The 17,683-nt window shown below is 33.6% G+C and overlaps 2 protein-coding genes across 2 annotated transcripts; both read left to right on the forward strand.

Annotated features, from left to right (window-relative positions):
- Nucleotides 1-720: 720 nt before the first annotated feature.
- On the forward strand, nucleotides 721-17,204 carry LOC130648585 (glutathione hydrolase 1 proenzyme-like). The gene is made up of 9 exons (XM_057454640.1): nucleotides 721-1,534; nucleotides 3,048-3,210; nucleotides 6,941-7,169; nucleotides 7,822-8,017; nucleotides 9,978-10,282; nucleotides 10,758-10,912; nucleotides 11,045-11,232; nucleotides 11,662-11,899; nucleotides 16,769-17,204. The coding sequence occupies exons 1-9, from the start codon at nucleotides 1,521-1,523 to the stop codon at nucleotides 17,030-17,032; spliced, it is 1,752 nt and encodes a 583-aa protein (XP_057310623.1). The 5' UTR covers nucleotides 721-1,520; the 3' UTR covers nucleotides 17,033-17,204.
- On the forward strand, nucleotides 12,267-15,099 carry LOC130648574 (uncharacterized). Its single transcript, XM_057454629.1, has 3 exons — nucleotides 12,267-12,596; nucleotides 12,722-12,884; nucleotides 13,198-15,099. Exons 1-3 carry the CDS (start codon nucleotides 12,530-12,532, stop codon nucleotides 15,014-15,016), a joined length of 2,049 nt encoding a protein of 682 aa, XP_057310612.1. The 5' UTR covers nucleotides 12,267-12,529; the 3' UTR covers nucleotides 15,017-15,099.
- Nucleotides 17,205-17,683: the final 479 nt, after the last annotated feature.

Raw genomic sequence — 17,683 nt, forward strand, 5'->3', positions numbered from 1 at the left:
TAAAAAAGATCAAGAAAAAATAAGTATGAAGCCTCCAGTTTGCCCGTTCGTTTTGTTGTTAAATGAATATTTGGCGCCATCTCATCATGGTGTTGTAGAAAAGAAACTTAAACATGAAAGAAATATTGTTGTTAGTCATGACTACGATGAAGACTTGTCTTTATTTATATACCGACATAAAAATTTTTGACACCCTGAAATTTTGAAAAGATAACCTCGTTGTCCAGTCTACATAAAGTAATCTGGAAGACCTTGATTCGCCTAATAATGCAATTACTGTAACAGGGTGGCCTCAATAATCATTTTGATTTCGCAAGAACTCTCGTATTTATGTTTTTCTGTTTTTCTTTGTTTCCTCGTTTTCTTGAAGACGCGTTGCAGCTGAACAAGCCAAATTCGTGCAAGTTACCTCATTTTCTGCTATTTATTTATCTCCCATTTTGAAACTTCTCTATTGAGACACTATGTTTCAGTAAAACTTATCGTGTATCAATCTTCAACATATTCTCAAGCATATTAGTCATGTTACTACTTTTGAAAATGTTGCAGAAAGAACGTTATCGTCTATCAGGGCCTTAACTACGTGCTCAAAAATACTATTTTAATATTTTTGTTGTGGATTACATTTGAAAAGTGGTTAAAAATTATATTTTTGGAATGGCACAAATTTATCACATTGTCAACTTTTGTTATTGTTGAGTTATTTTTCTTGCAGAGTGATAAGAGAGAGAGGTAACCATAACATACAAGTTGATTTGCACAATTGTCAATGGCGAAATTGTTTATCTAACGAATAGCACTCAGTAAGTGTATGGTGTAAGTCTTCAAACTAATTTTAGTGAATGCCAGGATGAGACAGAAAAAATATTATTTTTTCATTGAACAAGTTTAAATAAGTCTTTAAAAAAACAAAATAAATTTGATTAAAAAACTTCCGAGCTGAAATCTTTGGGAAAAATAAGGATAGGGCGGCAACGTTGGGAGGCAGTGTGGTGGACATGCGGCCTTTATTAAAATTTATTAAAAGTGCCTTTTCTGTTGACATGGAAAAACTCCTAAAATGACAGGCAATTCAAGGCCATTTTAAAGCGTCTAAAATTTCTTTCATTTATATTGACTAACAGCTTTACTTTTTCCGCAAGTACATCACACTGTTTGACATGTAAAAAACAAAACATAAACAAAAATAAAATTTAATAAAAATATCTGTGTGTACTACCGGATGTGCACGTGACGCACTTATCATTAATGTATTAAAAATAAAAAGATGCCATACTAAAAGGTTATCTTAATGGATTTACAATGATGTGTTAAACCCAGCTGGAATTTTGTTTCTCTATTTATTTTCTGTTTATTGTATTCACAAATTCAATATGTAGAAAATATTAATATAAGTTAACGGTTGGGAAAGCGAGTCGTTGCTAGGTTTGTTTTGATCAGCACATTCTTTAAACGTTAACCAAGATAGTCATCTCTTTTTTTCTGGCGGACAGAAGCAGAAGTGTGAAAACAAAGTATAAATGGAAAAAAAGCAGTGAGTTTGGTTTATTCATGCTATATATTTTTTTGATTATTTGTTCCACGGCTTCTAAGCTGCTAAAGACTTTGAAATGGGCTCCATGTTTGTTTCTCTTTATAATACCGAGACTGGTGAACTACTAATCGGTATAATTCTTGAGTATAGTGATACGGAGACCAATAGTAGGTTTGTGTTGTAGGCCAAAAAATCTAGGTGAACAAGATACAAAAACATTTTTTTTTAAATAAATAATTTTGAAACATTATTTTCTGCTTAGTTGGTTATGGAGCCAGATTTTCATTTGCCAATACAAATTTTCCAAACATTGACGATGTTTTATTTCTATTCAAAGTTCTATGAAAATATTTGTTTTTTTTTATAAGGAGTTTTAAACTAGCCGAAACTCGTAGGTAACTAAACAATAAATAGTTGTGTCTATTGATTTTTATGTTTTATAAAAATAAAATGTTTGAAATCGTTTTTGAGTTTTATTTGTTTCTTGCTTTCCTAGTTGTTAAAAAAACTTCTTCTACAGCCTTTAAGCCTGTAGAAGTTTAAAATACTCTTTTTCGCCGTTTTTAACACAAAAGACTAGTGTATCAAGAAACATTACGAGTCTAGCGTAGCGGTACGGAAATTATAAGTTGTAGAGTGTTGTGGTCAAAACCATCTTGTTAAACAAGATAAAAAAACGTAAACTTTATTTTTACACTATCAGTTTGAATTATTATTTTGTTTCGCACATTTTTTCTTGGGTTTAAGGCAATAAATAACAAACTAAATTTGATAAATTTTCTTATTATTTTGTGTTCAGTCGGTTTGGCTTGTCAACATTTCAGTGATCTTAATTTTTTTAAAACTGGATTTTCTTTCATTTTGAGAAAAAGTAACTATCCCAATTTCGTTTTGAAAAAAAAGGAATTAAATACAAAATATTTTTTATTGATTCTGCTTCATAAAGCAGTGGCTCAGAAACTCGAACACATTTTTAATCTTTTGTATTGCTTACCATTTCTTAATAATGTGAACACATGTCGCGCACAAAAAGGTCAAATACAAATCAATACACTACGTAACGAAAAGGTTTATAAAAAAAATCACCGTCAAATCTCCTCACTTTTATGACGGATTCCTTTTCAGCCAGCGTTTAAAGTCTGTCAGCCGCATTCCTTACCACACCCACGCAACAAAATAAGCTAACTTGATACCCACAAACGATTTGAAATTCGGGGAAAATGGCGGTGTTGAGTGAATTTATCAAAATGCGTATAACGGGCTATGCAATAACTTGTGGCGCAAAGTTCAAAATTAACTGTCTTGCTTGATAGCGATGGGCAAATCTCTGATGTTTTTTCCTTGGCTAGTTGATTCTTATTCAGGAAATCCGTTATTTGACCAATAAACTTTGAATTGAGCGATGGTGATAAAACTTATCAGAGTTTTTACCAGATTACGTCACGTGTCAAAAAGCACAAAAACAAGCATTTTTGCTGCTGATCTTTGAAACTGTTCTCAAATTTACTTATAGTATCATAATCGCGCTAGTGGTTGTCATTGTCATCGTAGCTGTCGCCATCACTTTAGGCGTCACACTAAGCAAAGATGACGACGGCGATGGAAACAATTATGCTGCTGTAAAGGACTATTACACAAATGGTGCTGTCGCAACAGATGCTAAAAACTGTTCAGATGTAGGTTTTATTTATTTCTAAACTTCAATAGCCCTATAAAAAGTATTTTAACATGAAAACAAAAGTCAATACTGTAGTTGTTTTTCCACGTGTCACCGAATTTCATATTAACCAAACGGTATGCAAATCGGCATAAACTGTTAAACGGGTCTGTGTCTTTAAAGAGGGAAGGGCACTAGAAAGAGGACATGCAGTAATAAACAAAAACGAAAAATTAAACAAATGGATGTTCAATATCTTTTAAATATATATTTAATCTTTAATCATTGTTTGGTTTATACTTAGTTAGAAATTACTTTAATTCTTTGTTTTTTTAAATGAATGAAACGTTCAAGTTCCTCTCTTGCAACTTGATGAATTGTTGATATATGAAAAAAAACGCATTATAGGTTATGAGTAAACAAAACCTTTTGCATTTTGTATATACTTTTTAGTTAGGTTTCCATACGACTGCATTTTCCGCTTGAGCGGAAAAAGCTCGCGAGCTTTTTTCTCTCGGGATTGACGTGAATGGAAATTAATTTCCCGCTTAAGAGAAAACGTGCTTATTCAGATTAAAATGGCTGCCGTAAACAGAAGATATGTTTTATTACAAAATTTAAAATTAATTATAACTTTATGTGGCACCGTGTAAAAAGAAGCAGAACTTTAAAAACATAAACAGAAAAGAATGTGGATAAGGAGACTTTTCCAGGAAAGAAGGACCAAAGGGTTGTACAATGTTTTAGTCAAAGATTTATGCTTATTTGATAGTGAATATTTCTTTAAATCGTTTCGAATGACACCAGTAAGATTTGAACAGCTACTTTCTTGGATAGCACCTGTCATCGTTAAGTCATCTAAAATCAGGGATGTTACAAGTCCTAGCGAGCGTTTATGCATTGCATTGTGGTATTTAACTACAGGAGATGCTCAGATTACAATTGGAAGTAGCTATAGAGTCAGCCCTCCAACTGTCTGTCGCATTATACGCGAAACGTGCGAAGCAATATGGGATCAATTGCAGAGTCATGGATTATTAGATGTTCCTGACACAGAAAGCAAGTGGGAAGAGATTCAAAGACCGATGGAACTTTCCACATTGTTTAGGGGCAATAGATGGCAAACATGTAGTAATGCAAGCACCAGCCCGAAGTGGTTCAGACTACTTTAATTACATAGCATAGTGTTGCTTGCTGTGTGCAACGCACGTTACGAATTTACGTTGATACACATTAGTGATGCTGGGCTTCAAAGCGATGGAGGGGTGTATAAAAACAGCAAACTTGGCCAGGCTATAGAAACAAACTCAATTAATAGACCACCCCCAGCTAAAATAAACGATGCAGGAAATAAGCTATATCCATATGTTTTCGTGGCTGATGATGCCTTTCAATTAAAACCACATATGCTAAAACCATTCGCTCCTCTGGATTCTTGCATTAAAAAGAAAATAAACTACCGTTTATCAAGTTCCAGAATAATAATTGAACTGTGAATTTAATAACAAAAGCAGTAGTTGCTCTACACAAGTTTTTAATGAAAAGCCAAGAAAACCATGGTGAGTACAGGTACTGTCCACCAGGATTTGTGGATACTGAAAATGGCGCGGACTCACAGATTGGAGACTGGAGAAATGAAACCAATGGATATACTGGCTTCTTACCCATTGGTACTGCGCGATCAAACAACTAAACGAAAAATGCAAAGGATGTGCGCGAGGATTATAAAGATTATTTTAACAAACAAGAAGGAGCTGTAAGTTGGCTGTGGAACTATGTATCCAGAACGATAGGTCCGTTTGACTTGGAAGTATAACTGCAAAAAAAAAAAACCAGCAAAAATATTTGCAACTATATATAACTATATACAAGAAAAAAATATGGAAATATATAACTATATATATAAGTAAAGTTTCTTTTTTGAAATATGCAACTAGATACACACTTTTTATACCGATTATGCTTTTTGGTTTAGTGATTCTTAAAAAATCGACATCTTCGCTCTTAAATTATTTTTAAAGTGATTTTCAGACAAGTCTGAAGTAAGGAGAGAAAAGCCAATTAAAGAAACAACATATAACACAAGAAGGTAACCTCTTTTATATAAATATTTACAATAATGTTACTTCTAATATCTAAAAAGTATGTAATATATATACAAGTAAAAATGTTGAAAATATAAAATATATGTTAAAAAAAGATGTTCTTTTCATCAAACTCCAGCTCAAACAGCAATGTTTGAATTTTAAGCTTAGCAATTTTATTCTTTCGAGCTGCTAATTTTCTTAATATTGGCACAATACTTTTGGCAAAAAGCATAACTTCGTCGTCTTCTGCATCGTTTGGAAGTAGGGCAGCCCTAGTCGTTGAATTTATGTCCTCCAATGTTTTTAAAAATTGAACGTCCATTTCAGTTGCAGCTTGTCCGCGGGGTCTTTTATTACTCTGACTTTGTCGTGGCTTCTTTGGAATAGGTTCAATACAGCTACTAGTACTATCCAAGTTTTCTTCTTCATCATTTTACGAAAGGCTTGAACTAGGGGTCATCATGCCATCACTTGTGATTGGTGAAGGTGGGGACATAGAAACATTACTAGAAGTCGCTTTATTTGTGACTTTGTCTTGTACGAACTGCAACTGTGAGAAATATTTACATTTTGGCAATGTATGTGCTGTTGCACCAGATCGTGTCAATTCTGCACGCCTTACCAAGCGTCGCTTTACGTTATCACGCAGGTTTTTCCACTGCGCTTTCAGGAATTCAACTAAAATAAATAAATCTTTAAGTGATAGTTTGATTGAAAAACAGCATTTAAAAATATAGCTAGCTAACCTAATGCAGTAATTGTTGATAAATTGTTCTGTGTCTGCTTAGGGTTTATATCGAGTATTCAATGTACGATAATACTCTAACCTGGTTTTCCAAACTTTGTTGCCAGTTGTTGCCATGCTATCTTTCCCATGTTTTGGTCATGGTGTGACCTGGTTGAAGTATTCCATAAGCATGGGAAACCTTCCATCTCGTTTATGAAGATTTCAACGTCATAATTGGCCACAGTGTTTTCTTCTGATACTTGTGAGAAGTTAGTTACAATATCATCCTCATCTTGTCGTGATGACTGTTGATTCTGTTGTTGTATCCTGATTGATCCTGTTCGTAAATTTATCAAATTTTAACCTCTGGTTACAAAGTCGTTGCTTCGTCTCTGTACATCCTCGTTCACTATATCTCCTTCTTCTGCTATACTGGCTTCGTTAGTTTGTGAGCGATTATAAAATTGAGCCTATCGAGTTAAGTGTTTCTTGTGAGCTTTCAAAAGTACGTCTCTCTGCCATCTTGATATTTCCTTGAGCTTGTTATGAAAAGGAATTGCGCCAAAATTTATTTCACTAAAAGGATTACGCAATGTTTACATTTTTCTTAAATTTTATTATAATACGCGCTGAAAAATTTGAATGAGTTAAACTTTTTCAGAGTAGTTGGGGAGCATCTTTTTACGTCGGGTCAGCGGTCATTCTACTTCATTGCACATGCTTGTGGAAAAAGCTCTTGAGATTTTTCCGCTCGAGCGGAAAATGCAGTCGTATGTAAACCTACCTTTATTCTTCTAATGTTGCTGTCTATTCTTCACATCATAGCCGCAACATTAGTTCAAAAAACTCTCACTAATGCATTAAATGCAATTAGTTTTAACAATCGTATATAATTCATAACGTCAACCTGCATGCCACATAACATATCTCTTAAGATTGGTTTGGAAATGTTAAAAGCAGGAGGGCATGCTGTAGATGCTGCTATTGCAAGTTTAATTTGCGTAGGAGTGGTAAATCTGCACTCTACTGGTATCAGTGGTGGAGGTTTTATGACACTGTACGATAAAGCAAAGAGGAAAACTACAGTGTTTGACTATAGAGAAACTGGTCCAGCTGGCTTACATGCAAACTCTTATGCTCATGACAAAAACGCCGCAAAAGTAGGTATGTACATAGTAATTTAACTCTATTCAGGTCGGTTTTGTGGCCGGGTTACCCCTGAGAAATGACCGTGACAACAGAAGTTGTTTAAAAAAATCAGCTTTCCTAAAGCAACTGAAACTTATAAAAGTCGCAATATTTAATTTATGCATCTTTTTAACAAAAGTTTCAGAGCGACAGATTTAAAAAACTTTTAATTTTAGCACTTTTGAGTAACATAAACTTCATACCATTTCACTGCTCACAAGTTTGCTCCTTCAGCTTAATTTTTTTTTAACTTCCGGGTATTTTTGTAAGAATGGCAAAATCTTTCAAATCTTAAGTACAGAAATAACTCTGGTCAGCAAGTTCTGTAAGAGGCTCTACATACACATATAACTTTACCTTTTTTGTGGGCTTTGTGTGAGACCCTATTTAATCGCCTGTTAATGATACTTATACATCAGACAACATCGCAACAAACACTTGAAAAAAAGGATTAAAAGCTCTGTAAACACATATGACTGAAAAATTTGTTGTTTTTTAGAATAGCGGTTTCTTCTGGAATAAATTGGTCTACACAAACGATGTTTTCTTTCTGTTTTTTGGTTTCAAAATCTGACGTTGTTATAACACTAAAAGCAATATTGCACAACCCTCAGAATTTTATTTTAAGGTGGATTAGCAGTCGGGGTTCCTGGAGAGATCAGAGGTTTAAAGTTAGTTCATGAAAGGTATGGAAAATTACCTTGGTCTCAATTATTTGAACCATCAGTCAAGCTGGCTGAAGAAGGTATCACGGTCGGAAAGCACATGGCTTCGAAATTATCAAGTTCTACAAGGAAAGCAATCATGGTGGATCCTGGATTGAAGTAAGAGACGACATATTTATATTTAGAAAAAAGTACCAGAAATTTCTGGGCAAGCTGCTTCGAAATTTTAGTGTGCTTTGTCTTACGTCAAAATTCTAACAAAAACCGACTTTTTGCCAGCAATATCATAGCGGACTAAAAAAGCGAAAGAGAAGCATTTACATAAATTTCGGATTTAGTTTCTGGTTGCTAACATGTTAACATGCTCTATTTTGACTAGTATTTCACTTGCCAATGGGGAAAATATATCCAGATATATTATAGATATCATAGATATATCATAGAACCCTGGGCAGCAAGTGTTTACTCCTAAGGATTTCTCTGCTTCAGTTCAGGGACTATACCCACTTCGTACCCAAGACCAAACATTTCTCCAATGTCTGAAAAGTTCTACGATAATAACTTCAGATTTAAAATCCATAAAAACGTTTATCAAGTTATATTCTTTAATTTGTCGGGTAAAAAAACATGCGAATTGTAAAAAAAATTATTTTTTGTCAAACTCGACAATCCCTGACTTCTCAACCCTTTTCCTGTCTATCATAAACAAGCAAGGCTTTCGCGTTTTTGTTTGTTTGTTTGTTAATTAACTCAGGTGGACAAGGGACAAAAACTAAAAAACTGTGAGCTTGTTGTGTTATGTTCCGTTTTTAACAGAAAAGTGCGACTTCAATAAAACAGTTGCAACAAATCCATATGATTCCACATTCGTCTCTTTCATCACAAACTTTTATATCTTTCAACAGATCCTGTGTACAATGATAAACCGGACATAAAATTTATTTCTGAAATTATTTACAGAAGAAAATATTTACACTCGCTTAAAGGTTACCTCCCGCGAAAAATAAAGTTAATTGCATATGAAAGAGCTTGAAGGGGTGTCTAGGAATTTGAATATTTTTTTTGAAATTCTTGATTGGTTCTTTAGAAGATTCACTAATTGATGCATGATGCCATAAGTATTCTTTGCGAGAGTGTTGTATTTAACACTTTTGACAAGCGATATAGAGCTATAAAATTTTCTGGCCGTTCACTTTGACGCGTTTTAAACATTTTACATACATTTCAATATTAGTTACCATAATTATGCTCAATGCTAACTCATGACGTCGTAATTTTGCACAATTAGCGCAACTTTTAAGACAAATATTTCGAGAACAGATAAAGACTTTTCAAAAAAATAAAAATATTTCTAGTGAATATAGGTAACCTTTAAAGCCAAATAGGCTTCGCCCACACTTAGCTCGTTCTGTAAGAAGTACTGTTGGCAAACATCGAAGCGTGAAAGAATTCAACGCCTGTAAACTGATGATGTATTTAGTATCAAATATTGAGTTTCTATTACTGAAAGCTGCATCATTTGAGGGCGAAGAATAAAGAACTTGGCAACTAAGGTTAATTGAGGATGTTACAATCTCATTCCAAAGTTGTTGTTTCTCAGTCCAAACCTCTTTAAAGCTTGCGAAATATAAATCTTAAAATGAATAATTTTATCAATTTTTGGTGAATAAATAATTATGTGGAAGTTCAGCTATCAATTCGAGCATGCGCAAAATAAATAACTGGCAAGCTATAATTAGTTACCTGTATACTCCAAATACCGACAAATCAGTAGACCATTAACAAAAAAGGGATATAAAGTCATTCCAGAAGTTAGACAAAAATTCGCGATCTAAATCAATTTTTACTTGTTCAGAAAAATGCGTTTGGTAGGAATATATTACACGAGTCCACTAAGACTAATCACCCCTGCTTGAATTGTAGGCTAAACTTTCCTTGCATGACATTGCGTAAGAAATGAGGTTATCTTTTAAGCAATCTCTGTATTTTTACTACCTGTACTCTCTTATATTAAAACTAGAATTTTATTCAAAATAGTAACCGAATTGCAAATTTGGGCCAAAGGTACACATAATGGTGACCGTAATATGTAACACGGGCGAACCGTGTTTTTTTCTAGAGAAATTCTAGTAAAGGAAGACGGTACGTTCAAAAAGGCGGGAGATATTATTGTTAACAAAAAATATGCTGATACACTCCGAATACTTAAAGACAATCCAGAAGATCTTTACACAGAAAATATCTCGAAGTCATTTTTAAGTGATGTCAACAGCAATAATGGTAACATGACGGCAGACGATTTAAAAAATTACAAAGTTTTAGAGAAAGTACCTATAACCACAACATTGAATGGATTGACACTTCATACAACTCCTTTACCAGGAGGTGGTTCTGTTTTAATACACATCTTAAATATGGTAAAAGGTATGATTTTATTATTTATTTATCGGTTGTGTATTACGGCATTGCTAAATAAAACAACAACAAAACTTTTTAACGTTTGCGACTACGAGAAAATGGATTTCTTTTAATTCATCAGAGTATCCAGTCTCGTTACCTGAGTAAATAAGATAAAAAACTCCTTGCAACTTTCTGTTTTCTCATCTTAAAATGTGATCGCGTCAATGTAGTAAAATATGGCTTACACAAGAATTAACGATATGTTACAGAAAGCATCAATTTTCAACTTTCATTGCACTCTCCAGGTTACAGCTTGGTTTGTGTAACTGTTCGGGAGGTTAAAAAAGTAACAACTGTGCCTGTAACCGCTAATAAAACATGGTTACGGTCATAGGAAAAAATTAATACGAGACAGACAATAGCAACTAACTGAGGTGTTTCTTTTTTTTCCTAGTGCCAAAGTGTATTAGTTTGGTTGCATTTCCTTACATTTTCATAGGGTATAAGTTCAACGCATCATATTTGGACACTGTTTATGAGAAAGTGTTAACATATCACAGAATTGTTGAAAGTTTTAAATTTAGCTATTCGAAACGTCCACATCTTGGTGATCCCGATAAAGTACCTGTTGAAAATAAAACCGAATTCGATAAGGTAAACATTCAGTTAATTTTCTACATATTTTTGCGGTGGAAGTTTTTATTTTCACTCCTTAAACAATTTATCGCATTTTTAACTTCTACTCTCCTATTCAATAAAAGTATAATCGCGTGCGTTGTATTTCAGATGAAAGAAGACATAATAAGTCTAGGGAAGGCTGAAATGAATCGTATGAAAGTGAATGACACTTCCACGCAAAAAAATAGTTATTACGATCAATTCTTTACGACAACTGAAGACGATGGTACTACACATGTTTCAGTGATTGATAAAGATGGGAATGCTGTATCAGCTACGGATACGATCAATTTTGCGTATGTCTTTTTTTTTAAATTTTGTTTAATCTGTTGATACATATAGCTTGTAGAAATTTCAATTTATATTTTTCAAGAAATGCGGTTCTTACCATTAACTTGATTCTTTTAAATTAAGACAACGATAAATAATCTTCTTAAGTATTATTTACGAATGGTTCACTAATTATTTGTCTGTTTTTATGAATTTTCAGCAGGCATTCAAGTTTTTTTTTTAATTTTATTTTAAAAAAACTTGATTTTGTCACATTGCATTTTTACGTACCACCTGCTACTTTAACATGCATAAAGTAACTTTCACATCCAGTGAAACAATCATGATTTTTTATCTCTATGTCTTGATCGATATTAATAATGTTATACTTCACTTTAGTAAAAACTCACTTTTTTCATTGCTTGAATAGCATAGTTAAAGTCCCTCCTTCCTAGGTTTGGCGCAAAATTTCGATCAATGAAAACTGGTATTATATACAACAACGAACTAGCTGATTTTTTTTTAAACTCCACTTACGGTGATAAATATCCAACGCCGTTATATAATGCTCCCGGTGCTGGACGCCGACCTCTTTCATCGACCTGTCCGTCAATTTTAGTTGATAAAGATGGAAATGTTGTGATGGTGGTTGGTGGTTCGGGAGGTACCAGGATAACACTTTCTACCGCTTGGGTAAGAGTTTAGTAAATAGCAATTATATTTCTATACAAGAAGCATAACTTCCATTTATAAAACCTCCTTACAATTTAAATTGAGTTATAAGAGTTTAAAGCGCGTCCACACGCAGTTTTGCGGCAAAGCATAAAGTATTATTAATTAGCGCTATATTATTACTCAGTGTCCTTCCAAAGAGGTCTTTATAGTTAAGCGAATTTATCTGGAAGAAATAATGAGATAAGAAGTGTCTAAAAATTAGGTTGTAGTCATCGAAAAATTTTTAATAGACCTTTTCATAAATGATTGCGTAACTTTGCTTCGTTGCACGGAAACGAGGCAAGCGGTGCTTAAAATTCTTTACTAATTGCTTCCGATATGATTCTTTGTTTACGCTAACAACAGATTCAAAATGCTGCGGAGATACATTATTATGAGGGCGATATTTACATAAAAACGAGTTAACTCCTTAATAAAAGGCTTTATCTCTATAAAGTTACGCATCTTTTGACATTAATAAGCGCTGGCATTCTGAGTTTGAAGACAAGATCTGTGGAAGTGTTGGTTTTGTCACAAGCTTTATTTCAGAAATATTATATCTAAAATTTGTAAAAAACAGTTATTTTAATAGCTAAATCTCAGCTCAATATGGATTTTAAAAAACACGAGTTGGAGATACCAGATTTTGATGATTATTTCAAAAACAACATGGTTGGTAAGTAACCTTAAACTTTTAAGCTAGCTAGCAAGAGAAGATTACGTTTTAATGGAAAAAAGTGATTGTTAGGAAAACGAAAACTATAAAAAATGTATATATATAGGTTTTTTAAATTTATGTAGATATGGATGCCATTACTCTCACAGAAGATGATATTGACAACCCATATGTAAAATTAAATGTTACAATGCTTTCAAAATATCCTATGGAACATTTAAAACAGTGGTTAGTATTTAGAGGAGACACTCTACGTGGTATTCACACACTAAAAGATGCCCAAGTTAGGTAAGTGATATTAAATTGTAGAGAGAAGCTGAACAGAATTATGGCTTTATTATATTGCAAACACAAATCTAGAAACATAAGAAAAGTGGAATGTTGGTAATTACAATTTCACAACAGAAGTCAGAGCAACCTCAATAAACTTGGATTTTATAATATTTTCATAGAAAATTATTTTACATGCTTTTTTACCATCATATGTGTATGTAGCTATTTATATATAATATATATTCTAAAAAAATATTTTCCTAAATTCAAGATTTTGTATGCATAAAAAGCAACACATTTGTATTCAATGTATTTTTCTTCACTTTAGAGTATGGAACTACTTTGAGAATAAAAACAATCAGAAGATTGTTGATCCAACACCTGATAAGCTTTGGATTAGGAAAAAAGCAATGGAGCTAGGAAAAATTTTAAAACCGCTTTGGAAAGAAGGCTCACTACCTGAAGCACCCTCAGCAATACAAAATGATATGAAAAATCCATTGGACCTCACTGGCTGGTCAAAGTCTTTGCAAGGTGTACCTGTCTTTACCGTTACGCAAATGACAGACTATCACACAAAAGTAAACAATACATTTGTTGAAAAGGCTAAAACAATTAAAAAACATTTTGCAAGAGGTGAACAATTTGTAGAAGAAAAATACATTGATACCAGCACAATATATGTCAAACAAGACAATAATATATTTTGTATAAAAGGTATAGCTGCTGCAAGTTTAAAAAAAATGAATAGATGGGTGTTTATTGTACTTAACAAAATTAATGGTGAAGTTGTATTTGCACATTGTCAATGTCCAGCCGGAAAAACCGGCACATGTTCGCATTGCTATGCCGTTATGAAACTGTTAGCTAAATGGGTAGTTGATGAATTGCGTATGATTCCAGAGCCTAAAGCATGCACATCAATGCCATGTGTTTGGAATGTACCGCAGGCAAGAGAATATATGCAAAAGCCACCTGTCTCAGAACTAACCATTAAATCACCAGATTCAAAAAGGAATGCCACAAATACTGAAGGAGCTTCTAAAAAAGGAATTACATCTTCATTGTACGAGCCAAGATCTGAACATAACAGAGACACACGTAGTGACAGTTTGAGAATTTTGCTTGACAACGTCACTAATTTTCATGGCAAAGCACATGCACCAAAAATTATGAACACAAATCCTCAGCTATACACGCAAACACAATTTGGGCCGGTGCCATTTGGATCTATTCTGAGCTACCAATGTGCCTTAATGCCACCAGATTTTAAAGTTTACTGTAACATTAAGGAGGATGGAAACAAGGGCGACCGGGTTTTGTTTTCAGATTTTACTGACCACTTTTTTAAACAAAATGACAATGTTATCGATAATTATGCCAATGAAATTCATTTAGTTGAGCAAAAAAAGCTAATGTTACTACAAAATTTAAAAGAGCAGGCAGCTGATGCAATCAGCATCGAAAAAAATACACGAGACCAAGCTAACAATCCAAATTGGTTCAAGTATAGAGAAAACAGATTTACTGCCTCACTGTGCAACAAACTTGGAAACAGTGGACCCAAAACAGAAAGAGGCTTAAAAACTTTAGCACGAAATATAGTGCATGGTTGTGTACCACAACAGTTTTTAAAAGTTAAATTTGAGTATGGACGATATCATGAACCCATAGCCATTGCACATTATGAAAGATACATGAAGATTGCAGGTTTCCAAGTTGTTGTGGAAAATAATGGTTTAACAATAGATCAAAATAATTATGTGCTTGGAGCTACACCAGATGGAAGAGTTAACTGCAATGGCTTTTATGGCATCCTTGAGGTAAAATGCAGTCACTTGTACAGAGACATAGATCCAAAGTTAGTGTGTTCTGTGGCGAAAAACCCTTGCATTCTCTATGACAGCAATACAGAAAATATCAAAATAAATAAAGATCACACATATTACAATCAGATACAAATGCAATTGGCTATCACATGTCAAACATGGTGTGATTTTATTTTTTATACCTCAAAAGGTCTTGTAATCGACAGAGTGCCATTTGACATGAAATACTGGCAAGAACTACAAAAAAACATTTTACGGTTTTACTTTACATATATGCTACCACAAATCATAGAGAAAGATCAGGACAAATTGATGTAAAATAAGACCTGTATATATTTGTAATGTATATATATCACTCTTTTTGTAAATATTTTTGATTTAAAACATTGCTTCAGTCTAAAGTTGTTTGTTTACTTTAAAATAGGGTCTTGAAAATTTGTGAGAATACCACATACCGAAATAATTTGATTCAGGGAGTTCAACATGTTTACTGGAATAACTCGATCGAATATTCGAAAACATTTGAGTCGTTGAATCATTCTTTCCACATGAATTCTTTCTGATGCTATTTGTTGACTTTTGACTACTTCAGACTCTGAAAATTGCTCGCGTCCTTTCAAAAATGATGGCATAATTAATTCCACACCAAGAGGTTTTACATAGTCCTCTATCAAAAAACCTCGATCAGCCATAATAGCATCTCCTGCCTGCCAAAGTTCTGGAAATAATAAACCACTTTTGACAACAATATCTTTATCTGAGATGCTACCGGGGTAGGCACTCGATATAAATGTGAAACCTCCACCAGGAGCAATGCCAACAAGTACTTTAACGGTGGTGTGACTTTTGTATTCTGAGTACATCATTTTGTGTAAATATAAAGATGAAGGCACTGCAATTTTAAACTCTACACAATCTATAATGCATCGTACGTTTGCAAATATTTCTTTCATACTAGCTGGCATATTTTCTTGAACTTGACTGCGGGAAGGCCAAATGCATATTGTTCCGAGCTTAACATACATATAATTTACCCACGTTTGAAAAGTATTTGTTACAGTACCTTCAGACACTTCAAACAAATATGATAAATGGCAAACATCAAAGTTTCTTCGCATTCTAACAAGGGTCAATAAAAAACTTTCAAGAGGGGACAGCGTACGTGGTCTACCTCTATCACTAAAACCTTTAACATCTTGATTATTGTAAAGAATAACATTTTCTCCATTTTGTCCTGGGTTTAAAAAAATTAATAATTCTTTAAACACTTCGATGTTTGGTATGCCAGTGTAATGTTTACATGATGCATCAGATGACAAAACATTTTCGACAAATTTTATTTTAACTGTAGAAATTTTTTCCATGAGTTTGTGTTTCAACATTTCTATCTCTTTACACAAACTCTTTTTTTCTTCTGTAAGCTTTTCAACTTCTTTTGACAAAAAAATTGCGTCTGGTTCCTCCCTCATAATAAAGTCTGGCTCAGCTACAAATTCAGTGGAATCATCCCCTATATCAGTCTCATCAGGAATTAGAGTGGATGTTTCTCTAAATTTTTTTCGAGGAGATGGTCTGTTAACACGAGCTTTTCTTTTGCTAAAATCCTCCACATTTTCAAATAGTGTAGGTTTGGCTCCATCTCTCAATCTGCGGCGTGTCCCTCCAGGGGCTTTTATTATATCACTTTTTGCAAAGTGTTTTTCGCACAGCACAGTATGGCTGGTTACTCTAAAGTTGTCTTGTCCATCAATACGTTTAATTCGGCTGCACCACACTTTCCTTGTTCCTGAATCTTTCGGAAATTTAAAAAAACTTATGGTTGAAGATATTAATTCATTTTCAAATTCAACCAGGCTACGATTATTGCATCCCCAGGCAGCACATTGCTTTCCTTGAGATCTTTTATGTTTTTTCTTCGTATTCCCCTCCGACATTTTGTTTACAAAAAAGTTTAGCACCGCTTGTCTCGTTTTCAATACGAGGCATACTATTGCGCAATAATTTATGAAAAGGTCTATTGCATTGTTTGCTGTCATAACTTTCTTTTTAACATTCTAACTCCTTTTTTAGGTTATCATCAAGAAGTTGATGTTTTCGTACAATCTAACTTCGGCTGTGGAAGATGCTCGTCCGCAACACGCATTTTTTCCAGAATACATTCGAAATGAAAAAGGGTACCTCCTCTCCGACGATATTGTGGAGGGATTGAAAAAAAAGAATCACAGAATTCTACAATCCAGTCTTAATGCTATAGTTCAAGGTATATATGTTGACGGTGGGAAAATTTACGCGAAATCTGATCCCAGAAAAGAAGGTGTGGCAGCTGGATATTAATTTCGTACACGAATACAATGTTACCATATTTAATGAAAGTTAGAAAATATGTTCACAACATTCTAATTATAATTCTACATTAATAACACAAACACCGAACCAGCGACATAAGAGACTGAGAAACAGATTTTTTATTTTTTTATAAGTTTTAAATAATTACACGTCTTATAAATCTTAAATATTTTCCTTGATATTGCTTTTATGGCCTGTATAATGCAATGTGCAGCCTTGTCTCGCGGTGAAGTAGGGAGCGTGAAATTAAGACTTTCGCGTCTAGTTTTATTCGGGAAACATTTTGAATAAAAAGTGGCAGAAAATCAAGAGTGAAACGCAAAATTTTGACTCTATGGATTATTTTTATGGTATTCCAGGGAGTTAGGACGTCTATAGAACACCGAAAACATTTCAGCGGAACAATTTCTAGTAGTGAGAATTTTAATAGATGACACAGGTCTGTTAAGCGCTTGATTGATTAGCAGAACAATATAGCTAGTAGGTGAAATAAATGTTCTTTTTCTTCAATATGTTTTGATCTTCTTCAACAACTGACAACTAAATTTCAAACTGTATTTTTGGTATTTTTTATTCAACGCCACAAAAATATGATTATTCTGAAGAAATATCTAAAATACTATACATAACAGGGACATA

Source organism: Hydractinia symbiolongicarpus, chromosome 1 (assembly GCF_029227915.1).
Source record: "Hydractinia symbiolongicarpus strain clone_291-10 chromosome 1, HSymV2.1, whole genome shotgun sequence".
Taxonomy (NCBI): domain Eukaryota; kingdom Metazoa; phylum Cnidaria; class Hydrozoa; order Anthoathecata; family Hydractiniidae; genus Hydractinia; species Hydractinia symbiolongicarpus.

Bases quoted from the DNA above. Each gene is read 5' to 3' on its own strand.
- LOC130648585 (XM_057454640.1), top strand. The intron at 10,913-11,044 runs GTAAACATTCAG...GTTGTATTTCAG, and splicing joins ATAAAACCGAATTCGATAAG to ATGAAAGAAGACATAATAAG. The intron at 11,233-11,661 runs GTATGTCTTTTT...CCTCCTTCCTAG, and splicing joins ACGGATACGATCAATTTTGC to GTTTGGCGCAAAATTTCGAT.
- LOC130648574 (XM_057454629.1), top strand. From the start codon at position 12,530: ATGGATTTTAAAAAACACGAGTTGGAGATACCAGATTTTGATGATTAT. The intron at 12,597-12,721 runs GTAAGTAACCTT...AAATTTATGTAG, and splicing joins TTTCAAAAACAACATGGTTG to ATATGGATGCCATTACTCTC. The intron at 12,885-13,197 runs GTAAGTGATATT...TCTTCACTTTAG, and splicing joins CTAAAAGATGCCCAAGTTAG to AGTATGGAACTACTTTGAGA.